The following is an 18,016-nucleotide window of genomic DNA, read 5'->3' as shown; positions in this document are numbered from 1 at the left end:
GCATTCCAAATAACAACTGGCTGTTTCTTCATCTTGTTCCCGGTTCTTCTGCCACCAAAAATACCTTCTCCTGAGTTTGACTACCAAAGCCATGTATGATTTTGATCACTTCTATCAAATCTCCTCTTAGCAATCCTCAGATTCTCAAATAATTGAAGAGCCTTTACCTGGCACCATTCTAATTAATGTCATCTGGATCCTTCCAGACAACCTTGCTAAAATGTGACTTGCAGTCTGAACTTGAGACTCAATTGTAGACCTCACCAGTCCTTTGTTTGTTAAGTTTTAACTGCTTGCTCTCAGCTCAAGTCTAATGACTCCACATCCACTTGTGATTTAAAATTCAGTCTTCCTTACGTATCCAGACAGTTTAAACTTTGTATTCACACCCCATTAATCGAAGTTCGTGAATTTTGTCATCACAGAGGTCTACAGCACAGAAAAAGGCCCATTAACTTGTCTCTCCAGTATGCCCCAGGATGACAATGGTGAAATGAATTCTTGTTCACAATCCTGGAATCAGAAAACTGCAGACAGTGGACTGGGATATACATTTATTTCTGAATTTAGTTCCGCATTGTGCCAACGAAGAAGGTAAAATAGCCTTTTCTGTTTGATTCAGGCAAGTTATGTTTAAAAAGACAAAAAAACTTTCAGCTGTGTCACATTTAACAATGCAAGCTGAAAGCCCAGGGAGAAAACACACAAATTAAGATGACAGTATCACTGCTGTGGTCTCAGTGATACAATATCCAGTATCACTGCTAGAAGGAGCCACCAGCAGAATTAAAATTTTCTCACAGATGGCACTGGTCACCTGCAACTCCAAGTCTCGATTCTCCTTGGGATTTTGGGGCGGAGGGTTGGGGGTGGGAGGGGGAAAGAGGAGGTGCAGTGGATGTTGCTTGGAGCTAAGCCTGAATTCCACTGAAGCCAGAAGATGCTGATCAGAAATGAGACTCTGATCACAGCCAGCTTAATGCAGTGGAATTTGCACAGTGAGGTTTTAAGCCGGCTGAGTGGAATGAAAATTAAATCATGCAAAAGGAACAATAGAAGAGGGTAGCCAGTTTGAAATATAATATTCGACAACTTTGGTGCATCACTCTCTGATTGGCCCAGGTGAAACCTCAGGGGAGATCATACATTGTCCCAGAACCTAAATATCATTTAAATAAGTTTTCAGTGAAATGCCACAGATAGAAACCGGGAAATGACAAACCACCCATCACTTCAAATCTACTGACTGCACATTCATTCTGCTTGTCCCTCCCTCCCCCATTCCCCTTGGGCTTGCTGAGTATAACTGGAAACAAAGGGCTTCCAAAGTTGTGGCTGTGAGATATGAAAAGTTTTAGTTGGCGAACTCGGGGGCAGGACGATCACTGGCACAGTGCAGTGGTCTCAGGAAATCAAGGAAGATCCTCAGACATGTCATTCAACAGGCTCTGCATCAACTGATGAGAAACATTAGGACACTGATCTCAAATCCAGACCAGCTCCCATTCAACTGCTCTATTTCATCTCAAACAACGCTTCATAATGAAGCAGTCTTTAAAATCGCAATGCGAAATGTGTTCACACATAGCAAATTAAAATTATTAAAATATCTGCAATTCACATTTCAGTTGTCCCACCGAAGATGTGTGTTCAACTTGGCCTGAGCGCCAGAATTTAGTTTCCAGCCTTTGTTACCCCTCCCAACATGCCAAGGTTGCTGATAATTCTGGTGCTGCCATGGCGGCTGACTGTTCCACTGCCAGGAATCCGACTGACCGCCCCACCGAGAGGCCTCTGGCTGACCATCCCACCATGAGGCCTGCGGCTGACCATCCCATCGTGAGGCCTGCGCCTGACCATCCCATCGTGAGGCCTGCGCCTGACCACTCCACCGTGAGGCCTCTGGCTGACCGCCCCACCGTGGAGTCTTGGTTTGACAATTCCTCAAGGCAAGTTCCTGTTCTCCATAATCACGATTGGAAGATAACATTGTTTTCCCATTGGACTGAATGGTTTGGCTCCAAGCACCAGCCCCAAGTACTTGTCCCTTGGGATGCTGCACAGGCTGGAAAGGATGAGCAGACTGTCTTGGTGGGCAGGTGAATTGGCTGAACTCACGAAAACCGTTCGGTTTGGGGTATTTCCCTTTTGAAGGTCTGTAATGAACAGTGAATGTATTATTTACAGATTAACAGAGCAAATAGAAAACTTGCATTTCATATTCTCTGTGGAACACTGCATAATATGTACCCAGATTTTAAATTAAATGTGACATTGAGACAAATATCATACTCAGTGGATTGCAAAGGCAAGTTACTGTAATCATCTGGATAGATATCTTGTACCAATAGGATCCCACAAATTGAAAACCAAATGACTAGTTAATCTGTTTTAAGTTGAGGAACAAATATTGGCCAAATCACCAGAACATATACCCTGGCTCCTCTCCTAATAGTACTTGAATTATACAGCATTCCCTCTGATTTTATAGTGCTCCCTCAGTACTGACCCACTGACAGTGCGTCGCTCCCTCCCAGTAATGACCCGCCAACAGTGCGGCGCTCCCTCCCAGTTCTGATCCGCCAACAGTGCGTTGCTCCCTCCCAGTAATGACCCGCCGACAGTGCGGCGCTCCCTCAGTACTGACCCACTGACAGTGCGGTGCTCCATCCCAGTACTGACCCTCCGACAGTGCGGCGCTCCCTCCCAGTAATGACCTGCCGACAATGCGGCGCTCCCTCAGTACTGACCCACTGACAGTGCGTCGCTCCCTCCTAGTTCTGACCCGCCGACAGTGCATCGCTCCCTCCCAGTACTGACCTGCCGACAGTGCGTCGCTCCCTCCCAATACTGAGCCGCCGACAGTAGTCCCTCACCACAACCCTTTCGACAGTTGTGCTGGACAGACAGTCCACAGGGCGAGTTCAAGTCCTATGGTGAACTCTCCCCACACCAGCACTGATGTCCACTTTACAAAAAACGTTGTCGCGAAACAAATAAGGGCTTCTTTTCCCATGAACATTTCCAAGTGCAGGAACTAAACATTGGCAGTGAAGACTGACTGCTGACCTGTTGTTATCTCACTGAATTATGGACATCATTGCTGCTGTGCATGATCCCAGTGTCATTTGCTACTCTCTGGTCAGTAACCTCCAGTGAGCAGGATTTGGAAAGGCTGGATCACAGATTTTAACCAGTGAATTTAATACAACCTGGGGGTCGAGTATGGAACAAATGGATCCTTAGGGCCTGAGATTCAGAAATGAACTGGCTGAGTGACCAGGGAAGCTGCAAAATACCAGGGAACTGAAACGACACGGCAACTGCAGCTGGCTTCACCAAAGATTAGTTTGGCGGACAGAATTCAGGGGTCCTCCCTGCCGTGAAGCACATTTCTGTTGCAGTGCATTTGTTAAATTAAGGCTGTTCATCAACAGGCTGCTAACTGTCATTTCTAACTTACTTGTTTCCTTCCACACTGCCAATCCTTTCCATTTTCTCTGCTGTGCCAGCCTTCCTGCTTTCCACCTTTGCTGCCCTCTGCCTCTCTCACTTCCTTTTCCCACATGCTGGGAACTCCTCTCAGCCCTTTCCCCCCCTGCTCGCACTACCCTTCTCCTGAGCTCCTGATAATCACCGTTTCAGGGAAGTGAAGCAGCAAATGTGAATGCAGTGATGAGTGGGAGGATCAGTGAGCTGGAAGGTGAGGGAGGGAAGTGGTGGAGAGCTGGGGAATTGGGAGACAGTGCGCTGCAAATAGAATACAGCAAGCAGGAATTAAGTTGAAAGAGTGAGTGCTCTAAGTTACGAAGTGTTAGTCATTTGCAAAGATGATTCTTGGGCCAGTTAGATTCACAAGTCAGGAAGGTAACCCAGCCTAATGACATTTTCTTGGGGGAAAAGGAACGGGTGGTCTCAAAGGGAATCTGTCTTGCTAAATAGTCATACAGCACAAAGGGAGACTCTTTGGTCCAATGACTCTATGCTGACCATAATCTAAAAACGGCCTGAGCTTGGCTCATATCCCTTCAAACATTGATTCATTTGCTCATCTCAATGTCTTTTAAATGTTGGAACTGTACCCACATCCACCACTTCCTCTCGGATTTCATTACACAAACCACTCTCTGTGTAAATAAGTGACGTTGACAAACCCTTCCCAAACAAAAGCAATTTGTCATCAAACTGATTCTATTTCTGGACCTAGTATGCAAAGGCACAATAAACAGAAAGATACACAAGAGACTGCTGTTCCCTCAGAGGTTGGACACTCCCCTTGATCGCACATGTGTTGTCTCAAATACCGCCTAACAAGAGGCACAACAGAGGATAATGAACCAGGCAGGGCAGCAGAGAGACCATCACCCTTGTGAAGACCTCAGCCAGACAGTCATGCAACAGATTCAAAACTGAAGCTCAAGGAAAGCAACAAGTTTGGCACCCAGTACCATTCCAAAGCTGGACACCAAGTCTAACCACCCATGCCAGGCAAAGAAAACTAGCTCTCCAATGTACCCCATTTACCCTCACACTTCAACCAAAACCTGGAAAACAACATTCGGTACAATGCCAGAATACTATACCTCACAATGGGATCAGATGCGGACTAGTTGACCCAGCCAATCTCTGCTCTTCTTAATCTGCATTCTCTTTCCTTTAAGCCAGCTAGCTATCCTTTTCTTAAACACAGTAATCTCTGTTCAATTAGTGAACTTGTTCCAAAGTTATTCAAACATCGAAGTGAAAAGAATTCCTCTTCTGTTCAGGCTTAAACCTCTTCAATTGAATCCTCCCATAGACGTTCCCTGCATTCAAAATCCTTTCACCATTGTGAACTGGGTTCCATCCACTCATTGCTTCATCACTGATCTATCTGCCCCACAATCTCTTACATGCCAATGACAGTGAAGTCTTTCTTCACCTTTGTGTTTCTTCCCAGCAGATACAACCTCTGAAGCTGTAGTGTTTGTTCACAGCTGCCTCAACATCCTTGCTACAAAGCTCAGTGTAAAAGTACACAAATGGTGATCTGCCTCATATAATTTCTGTTCCAGTTCGCAAAACACCTTGTGTGTGAATCATTTTGCTTGATAACTGACCTTGTCCAATTGAGGTGTCGAGGTTCACAAACTTCCAAGTCTCCCAGTTTGTTTGTCTGTCATTCTGGATTTACTCCAGCAAACTGTCAAAAGTTTGGCCCTGCCTATGTTTCACTTGACTGTTCACCAGCTCCCAGACATGCAAACTAAACTTTCACACAGGAACTGAAAACAGAAAATAATGCACAAACCCAGCAGGCCTGACACCATCCGTGAGGAAGAACAGCATTTCTTGTCTGACTGACGGAGTGTGCTCTGAAATGGAACAAGCTTTAAGTGTAGCAGAGGGGGCAAGGGGAAGGAAGGAGTGTGATAAGGAGAGGGAGGGAGAGATTAAGTGATAAAAGGGACAATGGCCTAACTCGAAGTGATGACATAAGTGGAGAAACAAAATGGTTGATAACAAGTGAATGGGAGGAGGAGAATTATCATTGACAGTTTAACTGTTCAAAAATACTGTCAAGCATTTGTTCTCAGTCCCTCTTGACAGTTTGAGGATTTCACACATACCGGATCACACATCACCTTTAAGCAAGGTAAGCACTCTCTACACTCACCTCTTTTGCTGCTTGAATTTGGGTGGTTGGATGTGAGATTCCTTCTGCTTTACACCCCGTGCACCAATTCCTTTGTTGCTGCACAGCAGACACACAGAAGGTAAAGTCAAAACATTGTCTTTATTCAATTTTATTGCGCAATAAGACAAAGAACCTTACTAAAAGGCAGGGATCTTAAATCCCCAAACTCCGTGCAGGGAGTATTTTGCCATTCTAGAATAAACTTCAATTGATATTCCCAGAGTAATAAGCAAAAACTGAGTGAAAGAGAGTGATGTCCAGAAACCCTATTATAACTCTGCCACTGTCCTTGCAGAGCTTCAATATTGCCAAGGGACCAGGAACAGACCAAATACTGTTGAGTCAGCTTCCCATTTACTAAGGCCCTGATTCAGTGGAACTTACCTCTGGCATGGCCCCTGCAGAAGATCCTGTATATAATTCTGTCTTTCTATTTGGTATCCTCGCGATTGATTGAACACTGCATGAAAATAACCAAAGGTGAAGGGATTTTTAAACTGCTCATCAGCACAACAGTCAGGTAGTGAAACCCAAGAACTTACAATTGATTGCATTGTGAGGCTCCATCCCATCCACATCGATCAAGTACCTTAAACAAATCAGAAAGAGGAATCAGTGAAAGAACTGTGAATGAGAGCATTTCCAGTCATCGGTGGATCAGAACTGAGCGAACACTGATGTCAGGGAGCGCAGTACTCAGCAAGTGCTGCAGTGGTACAGCAGCAACAGTAAAGGACTGCTACACTACCAGCATGGATCTGTATGAAAGGAGCACAGCATTATTAGCGAGGCAGAAATGAAGGATGCTGCACTGTCACAAGGCTGTAGTGAAGGAGGGAGCATGTCACAGCCTGACCAGTATTTGAGGCAATACCATACATGCCAGTGCCAGCGACGCAGCGCAGTGTCGGACCGCCAATGCTGGACACCCAATAGGCAGCTCCGTCAATTTAAGAACATCAGTAATTTCATTCGACAAAAGCAAATCACAAAGAGGTAGTTGCCAGAATTGTTCTACTTGCACTTTGCTTACTGACGTGGTTTTTCATTCACCCAACAACATACCTGCAAATGAGATAGCCAGTTCTGTTAACTCCATGAGTGCAATGAACTCCAACCAGTTTATCTGCAAGTAGACGCACACAGAGAAAGGTTAAATACAGAGGGTGATCCCGAGTCCAGCACCGGTTGCAGGAGTGCATGATGTGGCGATGCTGCTCCTTTTTAACAAGGTTATGTCGTCATTGGTCTTTTCTCAAAGAGGTCGTAAAAGACACAGAGTCTGAAATGTCTGGGTTTGGATGAGATTACAGCCAGTTTGATTACAGCTAACAGATACTGCTTCAGGCAAAAGACTTCCAAGTTTGTAAAAAAAATAATTTGTACATTGAAAGGGGAGTGGCCAGTACTCCCAAATCAGCTTTTCACTGGTTTGGTTTGTTTTTCGCACAGTAGTGTTCTGAAGCTGCTGAACCCAAAGAAGCAGGGTCTACATTGGCCCCCTATCTCTTGACTTCTCTCCTGTAAGACTGTGTGTTTGATTTTACCTTTTGTGCCAAGGGATGTTTATGAAGATTGTTGCAAGTATTTGGAACAGCACCATTAACTTGGGGTTATATGTTGGGTTTTTGGACAGGTTAAGTTATTCTGTATTCGGTTCTCTTTTGTTTGTGTTTCATTCGGTGACATTGTAAATTCATTCTGTTCTGATTAAAACCAAGTGGTTTAACCAGCTGCAACTCTCCTGGAATATCCGTGTTACACCTGCTTAAAACAACGAGCAACGTTAGGGTCTGGGGCACTTTTTTGAAATATTCTGAGGGAGTCTGGCCTGGTCCATAACAAATGGGCACAGCTAGACACTAGACATGACAAAATTGTAGTGTCGGAGGGTCAATACTGAGGGAGGGCCGCACTGTCAGAGGGTCAGTACTGAGGGAGTGCTGCACTGTCGGAGGGTCAGTGCTGAGGGAGTGTTGCACTGCCGAAGGGTCACTACTGAGGGAGTGCAACACTATCCAAGGGCGAGTACTGAGAGAGTGCAGCACTGTCAGAAGGTCAGGACTGACAGCATGCCGCACTATCCAAGGGCGAGTTATGAGAGTGCAGCACTGTCAAGGGTCACTACTGAGGGAACATCACACTTTTGGAAGGTCTGTCTGCCCTCTTGAGGGAGATCCTTCAGAGTATTCGAAGAAGATCAATGGAGTTCTCCTTGGTCGTGTGGACATAAATTCTACTTCAACCAACACAGGATTATCTGCATGTACTCACACTGCTGTCTGAACATTTGCTGACACAAGTGCTGAGGTTACAACAATTACTAGATCGGAAAACGAAAGGACTTCATTTGCTCAAAAAACATTTTGCAAAGTCCAAAAAGGTATCCAGATTCCCTCACGGGACAGGAAGCAGACAACAAGAGCAACACTACACCACACAAAACACCCAAAAGGAGAAATCACTGACTTCAGCCACACAACTCAGTCTCAGGTCCCACAAATCAAACAAGCAGGCAAGATAAAGCACAGCTTGATCCCAGCTCCCCCAATCACCAGCTTATCCCTGGGCGAGTGACAGCGGACCTGGGCTGGCAAGCTTACCGTTATCCTTGTTATCTGACAGGAAGCTTTGGACAGCTTGTTTAAATGTCAAGATGGTTTTTGCAGTTGGCACTTCATGACCAGCAGTGAAAATTTTCTTGTAGACCAAACCTTCTGGCAGCTCCTACAACCAGAGAATTTTATACTGAAAATAAGCTGGCACAGTACCAAGAAAACATAGATTCACATCTGTTAACCCTTCAGGATCATCACTCATGTCTTTGCAATTTCACCCACTGTGCAACCCTGTCCTGACCTTTATTAACATGGAGCTCAGAGCTCCCTGTGGGCACGACCCATGTTTAGAAGGACCAAACTGTAATATTTCAAAATTCTTACAGCCTCCAATACACATTCTGCTCAGTGTACTTGGCACACCCTGCATTCTGAGGTTCACCAATCTCTGATTCCCTTGCACATCAGTAGCACAGTAAGCATTGCCCACTGCAGGTTTACCCACCATGCAGAAAATGGGAATTGCATTTCTGGAGAATTAAACCCAAAGTGTTCCCATGAGTAAGATGTCTTTGAGCAGAATCCCTCAATGGTAGTGCTTACTGGCAATTGCTATGAACTTCAACAGTTCCTGTATACAATATCATAACGGTGTCCACTGAGCTCCCCAGGCCCCCCCAGCGAATGGTTAATAGTCGAGGCACTGTCATCATTACCTGAGGATCATAGTAACGCTTTGTAAAGGTAAGGTCAATGATTTTTCCCAATTCCTCCCTCTGCTCTTTGATCTGTCTGAAGAGGTCAGTCGGTGAGAAAAATTCACAAGGTTGCAGGTGCCTTTCGAATATCTGAAACAGAAGTATTTTCAGGTGGTAGAGATTCATGAGCAGTACAAAGCCATTTCCATTTTGTGTCTTTCATAAGAGGCAGGCATCACTGTCCAGACCAGTATTGACTTTAAGGTGGTGGTGGTGAGCTGCTGCAGTTATAGGTACACATATAATGAATAAATAGGAGAAGTGGGCCACTCAGCTTATAGTATTCACTATGGCTGGTCTAACTGTGGCCTCCACTTCACTGTCTGAGCCCCACAATCCTTGACTCCCTTACTGATCAAAAATCTGTCAAACTCAACCCTGAATATATCTAATTATCCCCGGACAGCAGTGGAGCTGAGATTAAGAATTCCAAGGATGAACAACACTCAGAAAATACTCTTCATCACATCAGTTTTAAAAGGAGGCCCCCAGCTTTCAGCTGGTTGTAGGCTAGTTAGCCTGACTTCTGTAGTTGTGAAGACTTTAGAGTCCATTATTGAGGTTGAATTAGAGTACTAGGAAGAGTGTGGTAAAATAGGGTCGAGTCAGTGCAGCTTTACCATAAGACACAGGAGCAGAAATTAGGCCATTCAGCCCTTCAGGTCTACTCCGCCATTCAAGGGCAGAATGGCCTATTCCTGCACCTATTGTCTATTGTCAATCATGGCTGATAAGTTTCTCAACCCCCATTCTTCCAGTTTCTCCCCATAACCCTTGATCCACTGGATACTCTCGAACCTGTCTATCCCACTCTCAAATATACTTAATGACCTGGCCTCCACAGCTTTCAGTGGCAATGAATTCCATAGATAGACTACTCTCTGGCTGAAGAAGTTTCTCCTTATTCTCGTTCTAAAAGGTCGTTGCCTTACTCGAGATCTGTCCAGGCCATTCGGTATTGTGTGCATTTCAATCAGATCCACCCCAGCCCCCTGCATTCTTCTGCAGTTTGTCATGTATAAATCCAGAGTCCTCAAATGTTCCTCATATGTTAAGCTTTTCATTCCTGGGACCATTCTTGTGAACCTCCTCTGAACATGCTCCAGGGCCAGGACATCCTTCCTGACCAGAGCCTGAGAAGTACACCCCTGCTTTTATATTCAAGTTCTCTCAAAATAAATGCCATCAATGTATTTGCCTCCCTAACTACTCACTCAACCTGCAAGTTGACCTTGAGAATATCCTGGACTTGAACTCCCAAGTCACTTTGCACTTCAGACTTCTGAATTTCATCCCCATTTAAAAAAGTCAATGCCTCCATTCTTCCCAAAGTGCAGCATCCTCACCTCCTCAATGCAATCTGTCCCTCTCCCTATCTTTATATTGTCTTCAAACTTCGCCAGAATGCTTTCAGTTCCTTCAACTAGATTGTTAATGTACAAAGTGAAAAATCATGGTCCCAACACTGAGCCTTGCAGAACACCACTTGTCACCAGCTGCCATCCCTTTTATCCCCACTTTCTGCCAGACAGCCAAGCTTGTATTTATGCTGGCACCTTGCCTCCAGCACCATGAGCCCTTATCTTACTCAGTAGCTTCCTTGTCAAGTTAATGTGCAAGCTCAGTTGTTCATTAGAAAAGCAAGTGCAATGTTAGCATTCATTTCAAGAAGGCTGAAATATAAGGGTGTACTGCTTTGCTCACATTATCTTCCATTCGCAAAATTTTCCTCAGTCAAACTGTTGAAATTCCTTAGCAAATGATATGTTCCTCACAACTTGCTTTCCTACCTAGCTCTGTGTAATTAGCAAATGAGGTTACAAGACATTAAGACAGCTTATAATTAGTTGATGCCTGGCAATGTTCACTGTGTTCACATGCTGAATATTTCGTGTTAGCTGGCCAATTGTCTATACATGCTAAAATGTCCACCAGAACACGACGAGCACTTATCTCCAATAGTAATCTTTATATGGCACAGTACTGAATCCCTTGTCCAAATTAACATGTAATATGTACAGGTTCGACTTTATCCATGTTGCTTGTTTGATCCTCAACAAACTCCGAAACTTGTTAAATACAATTTTCCTTTCATAAGGCTCTGCTTGAATGAATTATGATTTTCTAACATACTGCTAACATTTCTTTTAAACACAATAATATTCCCAAATTCCTTGTCCTGTCTGACTTTGACACGTTAGAAACTTGGAAAAATCATTGAGCCCCTCAGCTTGTTCTGCCATTCAATGAAATCAATGGCTGAGTTATGATCTAACTCCACATTTTACACATATTAATTGCTATGGGGACAAAGATATCTTTCAAGCTCAGGTTTAACGTGAACAACCGATCTGGTATCAATTGTTATCCGTGGAAGAGAGTACCAAACCTCCATTATCGTCAGTACTAACCTTTAATGATTTCATTACAGGCAGTAATGCCTCACATTTGTAAGACTGCACTCCTTCAGTGTGCAACACCCCTAACTTAATGCCCATTGACCTACTCTACCTGCAACTTTGGGCAATCTCAATCAAATCACCCACCCGCTAACTTTTTAAGTTCCAAGAAATGCAACTTCGGTTTGTGCAATCTTTGGCAGCATGGTGGCTCAGTGACCATCCGAATGGAGTTTGCACATCCTCCCCCGTGTCTGTGTGGGTTTTCTCTGGGTGCTCCAGTTTCCTCCCACAGTCCAAAGATGTGCAATTCGGGTGGGTTGGCCATGGAAAATATAGGATTATAGGTTTAGGGTCAGGGGTTGGACTGGGTGGGACGCTCCTCACAAAGTCAGTATGGACTCGATGGGGCGATTGACCAGCTGACACACAGGAGGGATCATATGATTCTGCGATTCTCTTCCTCTGGGTGAATGAAAACAGTGTGCCTTCCGAAGGTGTGGTGTTGTCAGGTGTAGTTTAACCAGTTTTGTCTAACCAGACAAAAGAGAGTCACACAGAGAAACCCGAGTTGAAAAGTGTGGTGCTGGAAAAGCACAGCAGGCCAGGCAGCATCAGAGGAGCAGGAGAATTGACGTTTCGGGCATAAGCCCTTCTTCAGAGTGGTGGGCCTGTGGAATTCATTGCTGCAGAGTGCAGTGGAGGCTGGGACGTTAAATGTCTCCAAGGCAGAAATTGATAAATTCTTGATGTCACAAGGAATTAAGGGCTACGGGGAGAATGCGGGTAAGTGGAGTTGAAATGCTCATCAGCCATGATTGAATGGCGGAGTGGACTCGATGGGCCGAATGGCCTTACTTCTGCTCCTACGTCTTATGGTCTTCAGGAATGAGGCTGGTGTGCCAAGCGGGCTGAGATAAAAGGTGGTTGGGGGGGCACTGGGAATACCATAGGTGGAAGGAAGTGAGGGTGATAGCCCGGAGAGAGGGGATAGGCCGGAGAGGGGGTGGGGGCGGAGAGGTTGGGAAGAAGATTGCAGGTCAAGAGGGGGGTGCTGAATCCGGGGGTTGGGACTGAGATAAGGTGGGGGGAGGGGAAATGAGGAAGCTGGAGAAATCTACATTCATCCCGAGTGGTTGGAGGGTTCCTAGGCGGAGAAACCTGTCAGGCTTTGTGATTATCTTCTGTACCTTCTTCAGAGGGACTTTAAAGGCGATGAATCTTGTCCCCGGGAGCCTGCGTCCCACAGCAGAGTATTTCTGCCATCTGCGGAGAGAGAAGAGGAGACATCAGACAGAGGGAGGCAGCAACAGGAAAGGAGAGCTCCAGGGGAAAGGAAAAGGAACAGACTGAAAACCGAGCATCACCACCAGGAGGGAGAGAGGGGGGGGGGGGGGGACAGAGGCCCAATCCCGGAGAAGACCATGGCCACGGGTTTGTGAAAGGCCTCACCTGTCCGGGATCTTGTTTTTGCTCATGGCTTGACTCCGGCCAGCACTGCCCCCGCCGCTGTGGTCCCTCCGGCCGAGCCAAGTGACACTCTCCACCGACACACACAGGCCGGGAAGCCGGCGCCAGCACAGGGCCATTGCGCAGGCGCGCGTTGCACCGGTGGTCGACGGTAGGACGGAGGGGGGGGACACACAGCGGGGGGGGGGGGACACACAGCGGGGGGGGGGGGACACACAGCGGGGGGGGGGGGACACACAGCGGGGGGGGGGGCACACACAGCGGGGGGGGGGGCACACACAGCGGGGGGGGGGGCACACACAGCGGGGGGGGGGGCACACACAGGGGGGGGGGCACACACAGGGGGGGGGGCACACACAGCGGGGGGGGCACACACAGCGGGGGGGGGGGGGGGGGCACACACAGCGGGGGGGGGGGGGCACACACAGCGGGGGGGGGGGGGCACACACAGCGGGGGGGGGGGGGGGCACACACAGCGGGGGGGGGGGGGCACACACAGCGGGGGGGGCACACACAGCGGGGGGGGCACACACAGCGGGGGGGGGGGGGCACACGCGGGGGGGGGGGGGGGCACACACAGCGGGGGGGGGGGGCACACACAGCGGGGGGGGGGGCACACACAGCGGGGGGGGGGGGGGGGCACACACAGCGGGGGGGGGGGGGGGCACACACAGCGGGGGGGGGGCACACACAGCGGGGGGGGGGGGGGGGCACACACAGCGGGGGGGGCACACACAGCGGGGGGGGGGGGGGCACACACAGCGGGTGGGGGGGGCACACACAGCGGGGGGGGCACACACAGCGGGGGGGGGGGGCACACACAGCGGGGGGGGGGGGGGGCACACACAGCGGGGGGGGGGGGGGGCACACACAGCGGGGGGGGGGGGGGGCACACACAGCGGGGGGGGGGGGCACACACAGCGGGGGGGGGGCACACACAGCGGGGGGGGGGGGGGCACACACAGCGGGGGGGGGGGGGGGCACACACAGCGGGGGGGGGGGGGGCACACACAGCGGGGGGGGGGCACACACAGCGGGGGGGGGGGGGCACACACAGCGGGGGGGGGGGGGCACACACAGCGGGGGGGGGGGCACACACAGCGGGGGGGGGGCACACACAGCGGGGGGGGGGGGGGGGCACACACAGCGGGGGGGGGGGGGCACACACAGCGGGGGGGGGGGGGCACACACAGCGGGGGGGGGGCACACACAGCGGGGGGGGGGGGGCACACACAGCGGGGGGGGGGGGGCACACACGGGGGGGGGGGCACACACAGCGGGGGGGGGGGGGGCACACACAGCGGGGGGGGGGGGCACACACAGCGGGGGGGGGCACACACAGCGGGGGGGGGGGGGGCACACACAGCGGGGGGGGGGGGGGGGCACACACAGCGGGGGGGGGGGGGGGGCACACACAGCGGGGGGGGGGGGCACACACAGCGGGGGGGGGGGGGCACACACAGCGGGGGGGGGGGGGCACACACAGCGGGGGGGGGGGGCACACACAGCGGGGGGGGGCACACACAGCGGGGGGGGGGGGCACACACAGCGGGGGGGGGGCACACACAGCGGGGGGGGGGGCACACACAGCGGGGGGGGGGCACACACAGCGGGGGGGGGGGGGGCACACACAGCGGGGGGGGGGGGCACACACAGCGGGGGGGGGGGCACACAGCGGGGGGGGCACACAGCGGGGGGGGGCACACAGCGGGGGGGGGCACACAGCGGGGGGGGGGGGGCACACAGCGGGGGGGGGGCACACAGCGGGGGGGGGCACACAGCGGGGGGGGGGGGCACACACAGCGGGGGGGGGGGGGACACACACAGCGGGGGGGGGGACACACACAGCGGGGGGGGGGACACACAGCGGGGGGGGGACGACACACACAGCGGGGGGGGGACACACACAGCGGGGGGGGGGGGACACACACAGCGGGGGGGGGGGGACACACAGCGGGGGGGGGACACACAGCAGGGGGGGGGGGACACACAGCGGGGGGGGGGGACACACAGCGGGGGGGGGGGACACACAGCGCGGGGGGGGGGACACACAGCGCGGGGGGGGGGGACACACAGCGGGGGGGGAACACACAGCGGGGGGGGGAACACACAGCGGGGGGGGGGAGGGGGGGAACACACAGCGGGGGGGGGGGAGGGGGGGGAACACACAGCGGGGGGGGGAGGGGGGGGAACACACAGCGGGGGGGGAACACACAGCGGGGGGGGGACACACAGCGGGGGGGGGGAACACACAGGGGGGGGGAACACACAGCGGGGGGGGGAACACACAGCGGGAGGGGGAGGGGGGGGACACACAGCGGGGGGGGGGAACACACAGCGGGGGGGGGAGGGGGGGGAACACACAGCGGGGGGGGGAGGGGGGGGACACACAGCGGGGGGGGGGAGGGGGGGGGACACACAGCGGGGGGGGGGGGACACAGCGGGGGGGGGGAACACACAGCGGGGGGGGGAGGGGGGGGACACACAGCGGGGGGGGGGACACACAGCGGGGGGGGGGGAGGGGGGACACGACACACAGCAGGGGGGGGGGACGACACACAGCGGGGGGGGGGGGGGACACACAGCGGGGAGGGGGACACACACACAGCGGGGGGGGGACACACAGCGGGGGGGGGAGGGGGGGACACACAGCGGGGGGGGGGACACACGGGGGGAGGGAGGGGGGGACACACAGCGGGGGGGGGAGGGGGGGACACACAGCAGGGGGGGGACACACAGCGGGGGGGAGGGGGGGGACACACAGCGGGGGGGGGGACACACAGCGGGAGGGGGGGGACACACAGCGGGGGAGGGGGGGGACACACAGCGGGGGGGGGGGACACACAGCGGGGGGGGGAGGGGGGGACACACGGGGGGGGGAGGGGGGGACACACAGCGGGGGGGGAGGGGGGGGGACACACAGCGGGGGGGAGGGGGGGGACACACAGCGGGGGGGGGAGACACACAGCGGGGGGGGGCACACAGCGGGAGGAGGGGGGGACACACAGCGGGAGGAGGGGGGGGACACACAGCGGGAGGAGGGGGGGGACACAGCGGGGGGGGGGACACACAGCGGGAGGGGGGGGGACACGGAGGGGGGGGGGACACACAGCGGGAGGGGGGGGGACACGGAGGGGGGGGGGACACACAGCGGGAGGGGGGGGACACACAGTGGGGGGGACGACACACAGCGGGAGGGGGGGGACACACAGCGGGAGGGGGGGGACACACAGTGGGGGGGGGGACACAGCGGGAGGGGGGGGGACACACAGCGGGAGGGGGGGGACACACACAGCGGGGGGGGGGGACACACACACAGCGGGGGGGGGGGGACACAGCGGGGGGGGGGGCACAGCGGGGGGGGGGACACACAGCGGGGGGGGGGGACACAGCGGGAGGAGGGGGGGACACACAGCGGGAGGAGGGGGGGGACACACAGCGGGGGGGGGGACACGGAGGGGGGGGGGACACACAGCGGGAGGGGGGGACACGGAGGGGGGGGACACACAGCGGGAGGGGGGGGGACACGGAGGGGGGGGGACACACAGCGGGAGGGGGGGACACACAGCGGGGGGGACGACACACAGCGGGGGGGGGGCACACAGCGGGAGGGGGGGGGACACACACCGGGAGGGGGGGGGACACACAGCGGGAGGGGGGGGGGGGACACACACACAGCGGGGACACACACACACACAGCGGGGGGGGACACACACACAGCGGGGGGGGGGGCACACACACACAGCGGGGGGGGGACACACACACAGCGGGGGGGGAACACACAGCGGGGGGGGAACACACAGCGGGGGGGGGACACACAGCGGGGGGGGGACACACACAGCGGGGGGACACACACACACAGCGGGGGGGGGGACACACACACAGCGGGGGGGGAACACACAGTGGGGGGGGGAACACACAGCGGGGGGGGCACACAGCGGGGGGGGGGACACACAGCGGGGGGGGGGACACACAGCGGGAGGGGGGGGGACACACACAGCGGGAGGGGGGAGGGGAACACACAGCGGGAGGGGGGGGAACACACAGCGGGAGGGAGGGGAACACACAGCGGGGGGGGGGACACACACAGCAGGGGGGGGGAGACACACACAGCGGGGGGGAGAAACACAGCTGGGGGGGAGAACACACAGCTGGGGGGAACACACAGCTGGGGGGGAAACACACAGCTGGGGGGGAAACACAGCTGGGGGGAAACACACAGCTGGGGGGAACACACAGCTGGGGGGGAAACACACAGCTGGGGGGAACACACAGCTGGGGGGAACACACAGCTGGGGGGAACACACAGCTGGGGGGGAAACACACAGCTGGGGGGGAAACACAGCTGGGGGGAAACACACAGCTGGGGGGAACACACAGCTGGGGGGGAAACACACAGCTGGGGGGGAAACACAGCTGGGGGGAAACACACAGCTGGGGGGGACACACAGCTGAGGGGGGAACACACAGCTGGGGGGAACACACAGCTGGGGGGGACACAGCTGGGGGGACAAACAGCTGGGGGGAACATACAGCTGGGGAAGGGAACACACAGCTGGGGGGGGAACACACACGGTGGGGGAGGGGAACAAGGCCGGTGGGGAGAGGGGGAACAAGGCCGGGTGTGGGGGGACGGAGGGGGGAAACAAGGCGGGGGTGGGGGGAACACAAGGCCGGGTGTGGGGGCACAGAGAGGGGAAACAAGGCCGGGGGTGGGGGGACAGAGGGGTAAAACAAGGCCGGGGTCGGGTACACAAGGCTGGGAGGGTGGAAACAAGGTCGGGGGTGGGTGGACACAAGGTCGGGGGTGGGCGGACACAAGGCCGGGAGAGGGGTACACAAAGGTGGAGAGGGGGGAACACAAGGCTGGAGGCGGGGGACACAAGGCTGGAGATGGGGGGGACAAGACTGGAGGGGGGGGGGGGGGGGTGACACAAGGCTGGAGGGGGGGGGACACAAGGCTGGAGAGGGAGGGACACAAGGGTGGAGGGGGACACAAGGCTGGAGGAGGATAAGGCTGGGGGGGGACAAGGCTGGAGGGGGGACAAGGCAGAAGGGGGAACAGGGAGAGGGGGGAACAAGGCGGGAGGGAGGGGGACAAGGTGGGGGTGGAGGGGACAAGGCAGGAGGGAGGGGGGGACAAGGCAGGACGGA

General features: G+C 54.2%; 2 protein-coding genes across 3 annotated transcripts in view; one reads left to right on the top strand and one right to left on the bottom strand.

Moving 5' to 3' along the window:
* Positions 1–541: 541 nt before the first annotated feature.
* On the bottom strand, positions 542–13,007 carry LOC122542974 (uncharacterized). Its single transcript, XM_087984236.1, has 9 exons — positions 12,845–13,007; positions 12,583–12,658; positions 8,952–9,083; positions 8,281–8,404; positions 6,743–6,803; positions 6,220–6,266; positions 6,062–6,137; positions 5,657–5,734; positions 542–2,156 (listed from the first exon to the last, which is right to left on the bottom strand). Exons 1-9 carry the CDS (start codon positions 12,979–12,981, stop codon positions 1,625–1,627), a joined length of 1,263 nt encoding a protein of 420 aa, XP_087840362.1. The 5' UTR covers positions 12,982–13,007; the 3' UTR covers positions 542–1,624.
* The window catches only part of brf2 (BRF2 general transcription factor IIIB subunit), a 24,354-nt gene continuing 19,243 nt past the window's right edge, over positions 12,906–18,016 (top strand). For both annotated transcript variants that reach the window (XR_015754809.1, XM_087984235.1), the window contains exon 1: positions 12,906–13,013. The gene's annotated coding sequence lies outside the window, so the exon portion shown is untranslated. The remainder of the gene's footprint in view (positions 13,014–18,016) is intronic.

Source organism: Chiloscyllium plagiosum, unplaced genomic scaffold (assembly GCF_037043375.1).
Source record: "Chiloscyllium plagiosum isolate Xiang-an unplaced genomic scaffold, Cpla_swu_hap1 HiC_scaffold_48, whole genome shotgun sequence".
In the NCBI taxonomy this organism is placed as follows: Eukaryota; Metazoa; Chordata; class Chondrichthyes; order Orectolobiformes; family Hemiscylliidae; genus Chiloscyllium; species Chiloscyllium plagiosum.
The sequence above is the reverse complement of the archived record's forward strand: the minus strand, read 5'-3'. Positions and strand labels throughout refer to the sequence as shown.

Excerpts from the sequence above, each read along its gene's own strand:
- LOC122542974 (XM_087984236.1), bottom strand. The coding sequence starts at position 12,981 with ATGGCCCTGTGCTGGCGCCGGCTTCCCGGCCTGTGTGTGTCGGTGGAG. Across the intron at positions 5,735-6,061 it reads CTGCAGGGGCCATGCCAGAG|CAACAAAGGAATTGGTGCAC; the intron begins GTAAGTTCCACT and ends TCTGCTGTGCAG. Across the intron at positions 2,157-5,656 it reads AAATTCAAGCAGCAAAAGAG|ACCTTCAAAAGGGAAATACC; the intron begins GTGAGTGTAGAG and ends TGTTCATTACAG.